Genomic DNA, 14,826 nt, shown 5'->3' on the forward strand with positions numbered 1-14,826 from the left:
GTGTATGTGTACAGTGTGTGTGCCTGGTGTGAGTGTTTTCCCTGCACGTGTGTATGTGTACAGTTGTGTGCCTGGTGTGAGTGTTTTCCCTGCACATGTGTATGTGTACAGTGTGTGTGCCTGGTGCCCAAGAAAGTCAGAGGAGGCTGTCAGACGTGCACAGACCTGGAATTATGGTTTGCTGTGGGCCACCATGTAGGTTCTGGGAATCAAATCCAGGTCTTCTGCAGGAATGGTCATCTCTTCAGCCCTAAAATTTATCTTTAAAAAAAATATTTATGGGTGCTGGAGAGTTGTCTCAACAGTTAGGAGCACTGGCTGCTCTTCCAGAGGGCCTTGGTTTCTTTCCCAGCACCCACATCCGTAACTGCAGTTCAGGGGATCTGACTGTGCTCTGGCTCTTCAGTCACCTGCCATGTGGACCACCCATCGTGGCCACTGAAGGCTGGATGCAGGTCCTCTGGAGGGGCAGCAGTTGCCTTTAACTAATAAGCCATTCTGCAGCCCAAGCTTTTTTTTTTTTTTTTTTCTTGAGACAGGTCTAAGGTAGTCCTGTTTGCAGCTAGTCTTGAACTCATTTCATAGCTGAATACAATCTTGAACTCCCAATCTTCCTGCTCTACCTCACAAGTGCTCGGAGAACAGATGTACACCATCATAAACACTTGGTTCCCCTTACACCTCACCTCTTTTTTTCCCCCCAAGCTTTATTTATTTTTATTTTATGGGTGTGGCTGTTTTGTCTGTATATATGTCTGTGCACCATGTACATACAGGGTCTGAGGAAGCCAGAAAAAAGGTGACCAACCCTCTGGAACTAGACTTTCAGACAGCTGTTTGCTGTTGTGAAATCTGTTGTGGAAATCAAATCTGGGGCCCCCGTAAGAGCAGTCAATTTTTAAAAATATGTATTTTACCTATGAGTAAGTTGCGTACATGCTGGTATGCATGTATGCCCAAGGAAGTCAGAGTACCAAGGCTGCTTGGAAGTAGGGATCTGGAGTTAGGGATGGCTGGGAGCCACCATCTGGGTGCTGGGAATCCAACTCAGGTTCTCTGAAGTCGCAACAAATGCTCTTAACCACTGAGCCACTGCTCCAGCCGACCCCTCCACCCCCTGCTTATGCAGAAGTGTTGGAGACCTTAGGAAGGGTATCTCAGGTGTGGATGTAAGTTCCTCAAGAGAGTCATCTTTTCTCTCTCATGAGATCCACAACCAGCCTAGGTCTCTCTGTTGCACACTCAGGCTTTTACTTCCTTCTTATTTTCATAAGTTGAAAATGAAAAGTTTTCATTGGCTGTAGATCTTTTAGAACCAGCCTTTAGCCCAGTGGTTCTCAACCTCCCTGTTACCCTTTAATACAGTTCCTCACATATGGTGACCCCCAGTCAGAGAAATTATTTTTGTTGCTACTTCATAACTTTAATGTTGCTACTGTTATGAATCATAATGTGAATATTTTTGGAGATAGAAGATTGCCAAAGGGGTGGAGGCGCACAGGTTGAGAGCCAGTGCTCTAGCTCCAGGCTCTGCTGTCTTCATCGGATGCTACAGGCTACTGAAATCTGTGTTTATTTGTGTAGCACTGGAATTTGAACCATGTACGATGATCCATACTGCAGCCCTTTCAGAAATTTTAATTTTCTATTAAAGAAAACATGAAACAGACTCCCATTAAATTGTACAGCCTGGCTGGGGACTTGGGGGTCCTCCTGCCTCTGCCCACAAGTGTTGGGACTACAGGCCTTAAGTGTTGATCAATAGTAACAGCTGCTACCTTTCCGTGGTCACAGGACCTGACCCAGCACTGAGCTAGCTGTGCATGTGGGTATCTGGCTAAACCTTTACAATAACCCACTGAAGATAGTATTATTGTCCTTGTCTAGAGTAAGTAGGTAACCAACCTGAGGGTAGAATGGACAGAGATTCCACATGTCTAATCCCTGTGCTAAACCAGACACACAGAAAGTGTGAGGTCTGGTGCCCTGATGACTGGCTAAAGAGTACTAGCCACTGGATGCCAACTCTGCTTGTGTTCAAAGGAGAGAGGCCTGTGACTACAAGCACAAATTCTGCCAGATGAATGACTCCAAGGATTATTTTAGGCCGAGCATAGGCCTATGGACCTACTTAATCCCAGTACTCAGTAGGCAGAGTTCAGGGCCAATCACGTCTATATAGTATATAGTCGGACCTTGTCTAAAAAAATTTATTCTATATCTGGACATGGTGTCAAATACTTGTAATCCTAGCACTTGGGAGGCAGAGGCAGAAGCATTGCTGCAACTTCAAGGCCAGCTTTGTTTACATAGGTCGTTTAAGGGCACGGTTATATAGCAAGACTGCCTCAAAACAACAAAAAAAAAATTAGTTAACTCCATTCAGGCACGGTGGCTCAGCGACATAGTGAGTTCCGCATCAATCTGATCTACATGAGACCCTGTCCCCCAAAACCAACCAACCAAGCGAAATAATTTTTAGTTATTTATGGTGGGGCTGGAGAGATGGCTCAGCATTTAAGAGCACGTGCTGCTTTTCTAGAAGATCTGGGTTCCTAGCACCCACTTGGCGGCTCACAGGTGCCTGAAATTCCAGTACGAGGTGAAATTCCCTCTTCTGGCCTCCACAGGCACTGCACACACATGGTACCCCGAACACAGACATGCAGGGGAAAATTCATACACATAAATAAAATCTTTTTAAATGATTTATGGTGCTAGGAAGATGCCATAAATAAATCCCCTGTTGCACAAGTTTGGGGACCAGAGTCTGACTCCCTAGCACCCACATTAAAGCCAGGCAGTCTGCTTGTAATCCTAGGGGCAGGAAGAAGGGGCCGGTCCCAAGGACAAGCTGGCAGCTAGACTAGACAAACTGGTGAGCTCCAGGTTGAACCAGAGACCCCGTCTCCAAAACTAAAGTGGAAAGCTGTTTAATAAGACACCTGACATCAGTCTCTGACTTCCACTTGTATCTAAACATGCATGTGCCCAGGCACGTGAACAAGCGTGCATACCACACATGCAAAAAAATATTGCTCATCTCCATCTCTCATTTTCATCTCCCCCATCACTGTTTTGTGCTACTCCAATGGAAAAAAAAAAGAATTTTTAAAAAATCATTTTGACCGAATGAGTCCCAGCGAAGAAAAGGGAAAGGAAAGAGAAATCAATCAGGGGTAGGGTTATATATGGTAGTCAGAGGGATGGGATGCCGGAGGAAAGAGCTGGAGACAGAAAGGGAGACAAGGGAAGAAGAAATAGATGATGGAGCTGGAGACAGGCTGAAGGGATAAAATTAATGCATCCCCCAGACTCTGAACCCCCAAGGTTCTTCTGAACAGCCAGATAACCTAACCTGGCCCAGCCTTCTTTTCAGAACTTCTCAAGAGCTGAGAGCCCGCGGAAAGACCATCTCTGCCCTGTACTCTGGGAAGTGGGCTCTCAGCTCCAGCCCATTCTCAGAGCCTCCCTCGGTTTCCTGGTGTGGCCTCAAAGCTTAGGGCTACCTTCCTGCCACACTTCCTTTTCCTGCCTCCAGTTCCCTAGAGATGAGGCCATCCAGGCATTGCCACCCCTAGCTAGGCCACATCCATCCCATCTTAGAGTACTAAACTTGCTTCCAGTCTGGCCGCCTTCCCAGGAGCCCTGGAAGGTGGGATCCAGGCACCAGTGGTCCCTGACACTTTTTGTCTTGGAAATGGCAAGTCTGCAGCAGGAGTGACTGCAGGTGACTCAACTCATAATTATGTTACTAGGTAGAGGTTAGGAAAGAGTCAGCAGGCTGGGTCACACGGATAACTTCATGGAACTTTTATAGTAAACAACTTATTTTCTCTTTTCCCCAAGGGAAGTGTTTATCTGTCAGCACGTCAGCACGGGGCCTCTACCAGGCATCTGCTCAGGTTTCCAACCCTTGGGCCAGCTCTGGCTCCTCTTAGCCTGGGGAAGAGCTGGAGAGGTCATCGCATTACCTACCACTTCTCAGCAAAGGGTTCTGAGTGCCTGGCAGCAGGGACCATAAACATCTTCTTTAACCTCTCAAGGACCCACCAAGGTAAGTATTGCTGCCCCTACTTCACTGCGCGGAAAAGGAGGCTCGTGGAGGTTAAGTGACTTGCCCGGTATTGCCGGGAGCTGATAACTGCTCCAGGAGCGTGGGAAGCTGTAGCACCGCTCACTCTGCCCCGACGGGGCGCACTCCGGAGTCTCCCTCCCCGGTTGCCTGCAAAGTTGGGGACTGGTCCGTGCGACCAGCGTGACCCACGCCCCTGGCGTTCAAGATCCTGCTTTTTGCCCCTGCACAATCGCCCTCTGCCCCTGCCCGTCTCACCATTGCCTCAGCAGCCGCCGCCGCTGCCTGCTCGCCGGCTCCGATTCCTCTGCCCCGAGCGGCCTCAGTGCCCGCGGCCCGGGAGGAAGCCGTGGGGCGGGGCGGGCCCGCAGCCCAAGAGGGAGGGGGGCGCGCCTTCTCAGAGGTGCCCGTCTCGGGCAAACCGAAAGCTGTGACAGGACCCGTGGGGCGCCTCCTACCGGGCCACCGGCGTCCGATTTCCGATGACACCCCAGCCTGGTGAATTGGGGACTGATGTCTCTTGGATCTGGGGCTGCATCAGGAATTAGTCATGCAAAAAGCATCTGTGGGAGCTAAGTGCTGGAGATGACATGAACAAGCCAGAAGTATTTGCCACCTTGGTGAGTGCGTCTCACCCGAAATTAAAAACACACCAACCACTCCAAAGTTCTGATTATTTACAGACGGAGCAGGCAGTATTCTGAATACATTATATGTCACCGAGTTATACCCTTAAAAATGGTAAGCTAGGGGCTGGCGAGATGACTCAAGGCACTTGATGTCAAACATAATGATCAGAGTTCCATCCCTAGGACTCGCGCTGTGGAAAGAACCAACTCCTGCAAGTTGGCCTCTGATCTCCATACATTGCGGGAGGAAGATTTTTAAAATGCTAAAGTGTTGCAGGCATTTCTGTGAGCTAAAAGTCTCAATGGTGTGTGGATGAATCTCAGCCCCAAATAAGAGATGACAACAGCAGCCAGGCCAAGTTTTGAACCAACAAGAGGCAGAAGAGGCAAAGGAGAAGATGGGAGCCAGCTTCCAAAGTGGTACTCAAGCAGAGGCCGTATCTTTTGGATAAGAATGAAATACAAACTACACAGACTGTCTTGAAGAGTTTCACAGCGTGAGTTTAGGACAGAGTTGCAAGCTGCTGCAAGGAAAACAAACAGGTGTTGCCCAGCCTGAGAACATACACTTTCTCTTAGATTCCTGGTGCAGGCCTTGCGGGATGGTCCTCTAACAGGTGAGGAAGATGGAGGTCTTGACTGCGGCTTTTCTTGCAGAACCGGGATCTGAGAAGTCCTTTCCTTAATCTCACTGGCCCGTCCCAGCCTCAGGGCAACTCCAAGGTTAAAATGAGGTTGTTTGTAAAGAACTGTGCAAAAGGTGCAGAAAGCCTGAAGACTTGTAAAGGATACGCTGTGCTCTGAATTCCACAGAAAGCTCACGGAGGAATATATTAAGTGGTGCTGTTTTATGTGCTTAATCAAAGGCTAAAATGGGAGAGCGCAGAGACGGCTCAGCAGTTAAGAGTCCTGGCTGCTCCTGCAGAGGACTGAGATTTGTCAGCACTACATGCCAGCTCACTGCGGTCTGTAACTCCAGCTCCAGGGGATCCGATGCCCTGTTCTGGCCTCCAAGGACACCTGTCACACATGTGGTACACAGTCACACAGGCAGGGGAAGCATCTTTACACATAAAATAAAAATTTAAAGAACAAATAGTTTTTAAAAAGACTTTAGTTTTAAGGCAAAAATTCAGTTGTAAATGGATACTGGGGATGAGCTTGCCTGTTTTGCCCCAAGCCCTGGGTTTGATGTCCCTCATCCTACAAACCAGACTTGGTGGTAGATGGCAGCATCGGTGAGCCAGCAGCAGAAGGGTCAAAGGTTCACAGTCATGGCCTGTTGTCTAATGAATGTGAGCGGTTACTACATGAGAGCCTGCCTGAAGACAAAATAAAACAAAACCAAACAGAAAACTGAGCTGGCTCTGTGGCTTATGGTTGTGATCCTAACACTTAAGAGGATGAGGCAGGAGGATTGACTGATTTTGAGACCAGCCTGGGTCATATAGTAAATTCCAGAACAGCTTAACCTAGGCTTCAAGGCTACAAAGTAAGACTTTGTCTATTAAAGAAAGAAAGAAAGAAAGAAAGAAAGAAAGAAAGAAAGAAAGAGATATAGAAAGAAGAAAAGAAAAGGGAAGAAAAGAAAAGAAGAGAAAAGAAAGGAGAAAAGAAAAGAAAAAAGAAGGCCATGTGAATTTCACTCCAATGTAAAATGAAAGCAGCTTCTTACAGGAAGTGCTGGCTCTGTTCTAAACTCTTTTTTTTTTTTTTTTTTTTTTTTCTTTCTGAGACAGGGTTTCTCCGTATAGTCTTGGCTGTCCTGGAACTCATTCTGTAAATCAGGCTGGCCTCGAACTCAGAAATCCACCTGCCTCTGCTTCCCTAGTGCTGGGGTTAAAGGCGTGTGCCACCACTGCCCAGCTGTTCTAAACTCTTGATGAGAAGCTTGTAGGCCTGTTCCTTTGCTGGGGATGCTGGTGTGCTTCTAGATTTGTGTAGCCTTCCTGAGCTGCTGTGGAGAAATAGTTAAAGCCATCTTCCACCTTCCAGGCTGCCCTTGCCATCCTAAATGTGGCTTCTCTTAACCAAAATGCCAGGGGCTTTTGTCCCTGGGTTGAGCCACTGTTGAGGATAGACCACTGGTTTCCATGCTTGGACACATTACCTCAGAATGGGCTGGGGGTGAAGAGGGTAGGCTCACTCATGTCAAAGCAGATGGAGAGGGGCTGTTTGGTACTTTCCCTGCCCTCTGTGGAATCAAGAGCATGATCCAAAATCTGGCCTGTATTTAGTATCCCAAATTTTTGTCTCTCAACCCATCCCTTTCCTCCATCCTCCCAACAACAGGTTGTTTCTAATTCTGGAAAGTTTGTGTAGGAACCAAGGACAGAGGAAGCCAAGAACCACAAACCAAGGCAGACTGGGCTCTGGAAAGAACCGCAGTGATGAAGAACCTGGTGGGAAGGAGGAGTCCAGAAGACAGAAAGCTCATTGTGCTGTCAGCCTGGTCCTGTGACATTGACTCTGACTAGCCGTGGGACTCTGGGGAGGGAGAGATGCTCACCACCACTCCCTCAGAACAGCGGAGATCCAGGCCTCTATACAGGCCCAGAAAAGCAAGGATAGACAAAAGACAAACAGAACACACAGAACAACCCACAAAGGATACACTGACTAGTTCCTTCAGCCTCTCTCTGGCTCTGAGTCATACCTAGGTCATAGACGAGACATGGCAGAAGTGACAAGAGGCCTTGAACCAGGTCTTACATGACCCATCATCATATCCTTGCAAGCTTATCCAGGAGGTCAGTTAAGGGACATGGCACGGTCCCAGGAGGGCGCTGAATCCTGCATCCCACCTAAAGTGCTATGAAGTTCTAATTCTCCTTATGGTAAGAGTTCTAGGAAATCCTCGTTCTTATGAGTTGTGACAATGAACAGTGTGGTATAAAGAAAAATAGGAGGGCTCGGGAGAGGGCTCAGCAGGGAAAGCACTTGTTATGCAAGCATGGGACCTGAGTCCAAATCTCTAGGACCCATATAAAAGTTTTATGCGTGCTTCTTTCTGTAACCTCAGCACTGTGGAGACAGGGATCCCTAGAGCTCATTGGCCAGCCACCCTAAGCCAAACTGATGAGCTCCAGGCTTAGCGAGTGACTGTTTCAAAAAGTGGGGTGAGGGCTGGAGCTGTAACTCAGTACAGACTCTTATCTCACAGACCTTATGCTGTAGGTTCAACCGTCAGGAAGAAGAGTCCACTAGGTAGTAAGACAGAGAGCGATAAAGACATCCAACATTGACCTCTGGCGTGCACACACATGCACACATAGATGCACAAGCACCGGCATTCACCGATGCAGATATACACATACACATCTATACAAGAGAGAGGGAGAGAGATGGAAAGATGGCTCGTTGTTTAAGAGTGCAAATTGTTCAACAATATGGCTGCCTAAACAAGGTCTGAGCAAGGACATCAACAGGCATGCTCGCACAGAAGGGGGAGGAGCAACTATTCTCCAGAGTTGAGATTCTTAATTGGTTATCAACACCAAGTACTCAGCCCTGTAATTATTTACACGCGAGCAACACCAAACACAAATCTGCACACTGTGTGTGTGTGTGTGTGTGTAAAACAACAATGAAAGGAAGAGGCCATGAATTTGAGAGGAAGTGAAGGGAGGATGATGGGTTGAGGGGTGTTGAGAGGAAAGGGAAGGGGCAACACAATATAATTATATTTTAATTAATAATCAAACATAAACTTTTACCTAAGGGGAAGGGGGGAGAGTGCAAACTGTTCTTGCAGAGGACCCCAGTTTGGTTCTGAGCGCCCATGTTGGGCTTGTAACTCCAGGGGAACCAACATCTTCTGGCCTCTGCAGGCTCTTCATTCACATACTCATACTTTTTTTTTTAATCATTTTATTTATTTTTTTTTTAGTGTCTATGAGTACACTGTAGCTGTCTTCAGACACACCATAAGAGGGTATCAGATGGGCTGGTGAGATGGCTCAGTGGGTAAGAGCACCCGACTGCTCTTCCAAAGGTCCTTAGTTCAAATCCCAGCAACCACATGGTGGCTCACAACCATCTGTAACAAGATCTGACTCCCTCTTCTGGTGTGTCTGAAGTGTACTTACATATAATAAATAAATAAATCTTTAAAAAAAGAAAAAAAGAGGGTATCAGATCCCATTACAGATGGTTGTGAGCCACCATGTGGTTGTTGGGAATTGAACTCAGGACCTCAGGAAGAGCAGTCAGTGCTCTCAACCTCTGAGCCATTTCTCTAAACCCATACTCATTCTTTTTAAAAAAATAAAAGTCCTTTTAAAGACAAACAGACAAGATTGACTGACTTATTGATTCTAGCTGGGTATAGTAATTGGCATATCTAATTCAGGTATGCAAAGCCTCTGAGCCGCCATCTTTATTCTCTAAACCTGTGCTCTATCCTTGCACTATCTTGGTTCTAGACTGGGAGAAAACAATCTGGAGGGGTTCCTCAGGAAGAAAGAAACAGAAACTTGAAAGACACAGGAGTAAAGTGCCTCGTACACTTAGGGATACCAAGAGGTCTTTATTGCCCACCAGCCACCAACAGTTTCCCAGCCACAGACAGGGCCCTCTGGGTCTCTGTAACCCACTCTCAGGACCATGAGATGCAGCTACAGTCCAGCTGTCTCCTCCCAGGGGATCAAGGTGCGTCTGGGGCATCTGATGCAGCAGAAGGCCCTCACAAGGACTGAGCAGCACTCGGGTGGAGGAGGACAGGAGAGGGCCCCTCTTGGCACACATTAGGGAGGTCACCCCTGAGGAGTAGGGTGGGATGGAAGGGACTCTTAAGTGGGGATGGTGCCAGTGGCAAAGAGTATAATGAGGATGACGATGATAAGGACAATCACACAGATGATGACAATCATCTTCACATTCTTCCACCAGAACTTCCGGGCCACCTTCTGGGACGTTGTCTTGAAGTGTTCAGACTGTTGGGGATAAGATAAAGTCATGACCCAGTGGCTCCTGCCCTCAGACTGAGAGTACAGATGGACACCCGCATGCCATAGTATAAATGTTTACATTATAAATCGAAGTAGGAAATGGAAAAAAAGACGCTGGAGCTGGAGGATAGCCACTTCGAAATAAAAACACAAATAAGTGAATAATTCTTTCCTCTTACAATAGGAATGGAAAGGTTCTTAAAAATACTTTATAACATGTATTTGTGCCTCTGCCTTATGTGCCACACTGCCCACGTGGTGGAGAGGGGTCGGCTTGCAGGAAATGGTTCTCTCTTCTCCTCTGTACGTCCTCGGGATTGAACCCACGCAGCCAGGCTCACTGACAAAAGTCTTTACCCCCTGATCTCTCTCTCTCTCTCTGTTTTTTGTTTTGTTTTACTTTTGAGACAGGGTCTCACTAAGTATCCCTGGATGGCCAGGAGCTTCAGAGATCTGTCTATCTCTGGCTGCTTCCCAAATGTCTTTCCACAACAATCTGTAAGCCAAGTTCTAGTTTAGAATTCTTGAACTCATAAGCATAGCAGGGTCCCTTCCTTTTCTGTTTCTATCTTTCTAGTCAGGATATCACTTAGCAAAGCCTGGCCTCCCCTCCTTATAGCAAAGGATGGCCTTGAACTTTTGTTTGTTTGTTTTGTTTGTTTGTTTGTTTTTTCGAGACAGGGTTTCTCTGTGTAGTCCTGTCTGTCCTGGAACTCACTCTGTAGACCAGGCTGGCCTCGAACTCAGAAATCCACGTGCCTCTGCCTCCCGAGTGCTGGGATTAATCCACCATGCCCGGCGACCTTGAACTTTTAAAAACAATATTTGTTTGTTTGTTTATGTGTGTGGTGTGCACAAGCCACAGTGGAGGTCAGAGGTCATTTTGTAGGAATCAAGACTACCAACCATATGAATCCCACAAATGGAACTCAAATCCTTAGGCTTGGTACCAAGTGTCTTTACCTTTTGAGCCATCTCAATGGCCTGGCTTTGAACTTCTGATCCTCTTGCCTCTACCTTCAAAGAGTTGAGATTACAGGCGTGTGCCACAATACCATATTTATATAGTGCCAGGGACTGAACCCAGGGCTTCGTGAAATCTAGTGAAGTACTCTACCACCTGAGTCTTATGTCCAGTCTCCCTTCTTTTTCTTGCCCCTGCACTGACCTGCACGCTGAGGGGTCTTTTACAGATATATGCTCATAATCGGCGTTTGTTTGATGGTAGAGAAATCTGGCCTTTGGAGCACAGACCCACAAGCTAAGGGGTACAGGAATGTGCTCCAGATGGACACATGTCCTGGCTCCATGACACTTTGCTTGGTCTTCTGGGTTCTGTAGAAGCTGAAGGAAGAACCAAAGCACTGCAGAAACTTAAAAGAAAGAGCCGGGCGTGGTGGCGCTTGCCTTTAATCCCAGCACTTGGGAGGCAGAGGCAGGTGGATTTCTGAGTTCGAGGCCAGCCTGGTCTACAGAGTGAGTTCCAGGACAGCCAGGGCTACACAGAGAAACCCTGTCTCGAGAAAAAAAAGAAAGAAAGAAAGAAAGAAAGAAAGAAGCCTCCTGCTCCTCCAAGTTAATACAGACATTAAGTCTCCATGTGCCCAGCTTATGCTGCAGAAGGAAGCACTAGATTCCAAGATAACCCAATGGACCCAGGAAGCCAGTGTACTCTACAGCAAGTGAAAACTGAGGCCCCAGCCTTGGTTTGTGTTGGACTTTCTTCCGCCCTGAGCAGCTTGGCCTCAGCCCATGGCTGCAAAGAGGAGAAGGTCTAAGCAAGATGTGTGGGAGATATTATTTTGGCCTTTGCACACAGGGATCCTGGGATTAAAGGATTTCATTGGTCTTCCCAGCTGTGCTTTAAAGCTGACTCAGCAAGACGCCCCCCACCAACTTCCAGCCTAATTACACCTGGAGGGAGAATGCTGAAAGGCCAAGGGTTGCCCAGAACTCATAACTTTGCCTTGGGGACATCAACTCCAAATGGTTGCCAAGGGCAAGCTTTGAGACAAAAATCAGTTTCATACCCCAATGAAGCTTAGGAATGGAGCAGTTGACTGAACTGTCTCAGAAATGGCTCTGTGGGGGTGGGCCCCTCACCCAAACTCAAATCCATCCACTCACCGGGCTCTCTACCAGCCAGCAGAGTAGCAAGGAAGCAGAGGTGGAACCTCAGCCATCTCCTGCATAGGCAAAAGGGCAGTAGACATGACAGTCTGCAGTCCCTTCTGTTCACTTTGTCTTCCCCGCAAAACTTCTCCCCATCTCCGAGATCTGCCCTCACCAACTCCCAGTTTTCTCCCAATCTCACCGTGGCTTCCAAGTCCTCTGTCTTGTTTCGGAGGTGGTCCAGGTTCTCCCCTCGGGCCAAGATCCGCTCCACATTCTGGGTCATAATATTCTTGACTCCCTCCACCTCACTCTGCAGGTTCCTAACTCGGTCATTTCCGGCACTCCCACTGGCCTCCTCCTGGATGTCAATAAGGGGTTAATTAGGCCGGGCAGCAGAGGATCCAAGAGGCCAGAGGAGGTTGGAAGAACTAAAGTAGATTTTAGCCGTTTCTGATGCTTCAATTGTTTACCAGGAGAATGTTCTACGTAAATGTTCACTCGGATGCAAGCACGTGTATATCAGGTGATCAGGTGTCACTCCTCCCTTGTTCTCCCCCCCCCCACACACACACAGGCTGGGTCTCCTATTGGCCTGAGGCTCTGAGATTAGAGTGGACAGAAAGCCCCAGGGCTCAGCCTTCTCCACCATCCTAGCGCTAGGAGCCACCTAAGTGCTTGCTTGCGCCACCACACCTGGAATTTTTTTTCTTCTAAATGGGTCTAGGGATCCAATGCAAATCTTCATGCTTGCGTAGCAAGCCCACTGAGCCACCTCCCCAGAATTATTTACTTACTTCTTTATTTATCTGAGACAGGGTCTCATATAACCTAGGCAGGCCACAGGCTTCCTAAGTAGGATGACCTTAAACATCTGGTCCTCCTGTCTCCATTTACCGTGGGCTGAGATCCCAGGTGTGTACCATTATCCTTGTTTTATGAGACGCTAGAAATGAAACCCAGAGCTTGATGCTTGCCAGCTCTATCAGCTGAACCACATCCTTGTAAGTGCATTGTGTGTGTGTGTGTTGGTGGGGAATATACGTGTATGCCACATGCCACAGCACGCATGTGGAGGTGAGAAGACAACTTTCATGAGTGGATTGTCTCCTTCAGTTGGATGGGCAGGAGAGAGTGGGATACTGAATCCAGGCAGGCAGGCTTGCTCTGCAAACACTTCTACCTGCCCAGCCATCTTGGCTGCCAGCCATGTAAGTGCATTTTTTAAGTCCCAGAAGATGAGATTTGACTCTGGATTCTCATCCACCTTCTTTGGAGGATTTTCAGCATGACAAGGGAAAAAAAAAACAAAAACAAAAAACAGCCCACGACTGCCCCTGTCTTGACTCCACAAAGAGTGTCAAGGAGAAAACCCAGCTGACGTTTCCTCAGCAGAGCACAGCCAAGAACTATTAACTGGTCCCTGTAGCCTCCCTCTTCCCAATCCTAGTGGGTTCTCTCTAAAACTGTGAGAGCTGACCAGCAGTGCACTCTTGCCCGGCCCAACCCAAATAAATGCCCCTCTCCAGACAGCTGTTGGTGAGTTCTGGTTTCCAGCCTACTGGGCAGTGTAGCCCCGATTCAGTGGATGTGGCCCCCAGAAGGCATCATGTGCCGTTGGACCATATACTTCTGCTTTCGCCACAATTTAGAGCCTGGTAGGCCGCACACCACCGCCTGCTTATGCAGATATTAATAAAAGTCCTTCCTGCTGCGGTCTCTCTATCCAGGAGGCCTCTAGATAAGGCTTTTGAACAAGGAGGGAAAAGGCCTGACTCCTCCTTTAGGGACCCAGGGGGCCTCAGGTACCCGCCACGGGTGTGGGTTGAAGCTAGGTTATCGGGAAGAACCGCCATCTGGCTGCTTTACAAACCCTTGGCACTGTTGCTAATGTTTCTAGAGAGGGTGGTGCTTTTGGTGGCCAGGCAGATCCTCTGGGTGTCTGCATAGATACAGTGCGAGGGTAAGGGGGAGAACTCCAGTCCGCTGGGCTGGAATCTGAGCCCCAAAGAGCAGGGAGCGCTTGTGGCCCTGTAATGTCACAACACCGGGCTTAGGCCCAGCTGGAGGAGGCGGAGGGGGAGGGCGCGGCGCAGCAGCTCGGCTTGGAATTTGGGTCCCCCAGCCCCCACCGAAATCCTGATCCGATCCAGCACCGAGGTCACGGGAGGAAGGAGGTGGAGAAGTGTCAGGAACCCCTGGCCCGGAGTGCGGAGCTATTTGTGGAGGAGTTGTCAAAAGTAAGGAGACAGAGACAGCGCTGTCCCAACCCGGCCAGCCCTCTGACTGCCGCCAACTTACCTTTCTCGACACAGGCAACCCCCAGGCCCGATCCCCCTCTGGCAGCTGCTCTAAATCGCTCTTTTCTTGGTCCCCACGTCACTCACCATGTCTCGGAGCACTTGGGCCTCTCAAAGCAGAACTTCGCCTAGTCTGTTTCCACCCAAGGCAGCCACAGCTTCACTTCCTGCTTACTCCAACTTTCAGCCCGCCTCCTGCCCATCCCGCGACTCCAGCCTCTCCGGCTCCTGCCACACGTAACTGCAGGTTTCTCCAGGTAGGCGGCCGCCCTCTGCTGCCGTCCTCCTAGTCTCCTCCCAAACAAAAGCTTAAGCAACAGGGTTGGGGGAGGGGGGAAGGAGAAAAGAAGGATCAACAGCCCTCCTAAGTTTCCAGAAACTTCTTTTTATGCTTCAAAGAAGTAACTCTAGTTTTTCAGGGACTTACATTAGCATTATTTAGATAGAAACGAATGTACAGGTGAAGATACCTGGCTGGGCAACCTTTGTCCCCAAGGGCCATCCTGGATGAGAAGAGAGCACTAAACCCCCCCCCCCCCCAAACAGGGTTAGGGAGATGGGTCAGCAGTTGGGATCAGCCGCTGCTTTTGCAGTAACCCAGGTTCAGGTCCCTACACCCACCCCTGGCTGCTCACAGACACCTGTATCTGCAGCTCTTGGGGGTCCAGATGCCCTCTTCTGGCCTCTGTGGGTATGTGAACATACGTGTGCATACATACACACACATACACATAATTAAAGTCTTTAAAATCTCCAGGAAA

The 14,826-nt window shown here is 48.5% G+C and overlaps 2 protein-coding genes across 2 annotated transcripts in view; both read right to left on the bottom strand.

The window, feature by feature from the left end:
* Positions 1-4,477, bottom strand: part of Vamp5 (vesicle associated membrane protein 5) — a 12,810-nt gene extending 8,333 nt beyond the window's left edge. The window contains exon 1 of the mRNA XM_021165381.2: positions 4,334-4,477. Coding sequence (XP_021021040.1) covers positions 4,334-4,336 — 3 coding nt within the window. The 5' untranslated portion in view covers positions 4,337-4,477. The remainder of the gene's footprint in view (positions 1-4,333) is intronic.
* Positions 4,478-9,195: 4,718 nt separating this feature from the next.
* Positions 9,196-14,339, bottom strand: Vamp8 (vesicle associated membrane protein 8). Its single transcript, XM_021165276.1, has 3 exons — positions 14,153-14,339; positions 11,968-12,126; positions 9,196-9,638 (listed from the first exon to the last, which is right to left on the bottom strand). The coding sequence occupies exons 1-3, from the start codon at positions 14,153-14,155 to the stop codon at positions 9,495-9,497; spliced, it is 306 nt and encodes a 101-aa protein (XP_021020935.1). The 5' UTR covers positions 14,156-14,339; the 3' UTR covers positions 9,196-9,494.
* Positions 14,340-14,826: the final 487 nt, after the last annotated feature.

The sequence above is a fragment of the Mus caroli genome, chromosome 6, assembly GCF_900094665.2.
Source record: "Mus caroli chromosome 6, CAROLI_EIJ_v1.1, whole genome shotgun sequence".
In the NCBI taxonomy this organism is placed as follows: Eukaryota; Metazoa; Chordata; class Mammalia; order Rodentia; family Muridae; genus Mus; species Mus caroli.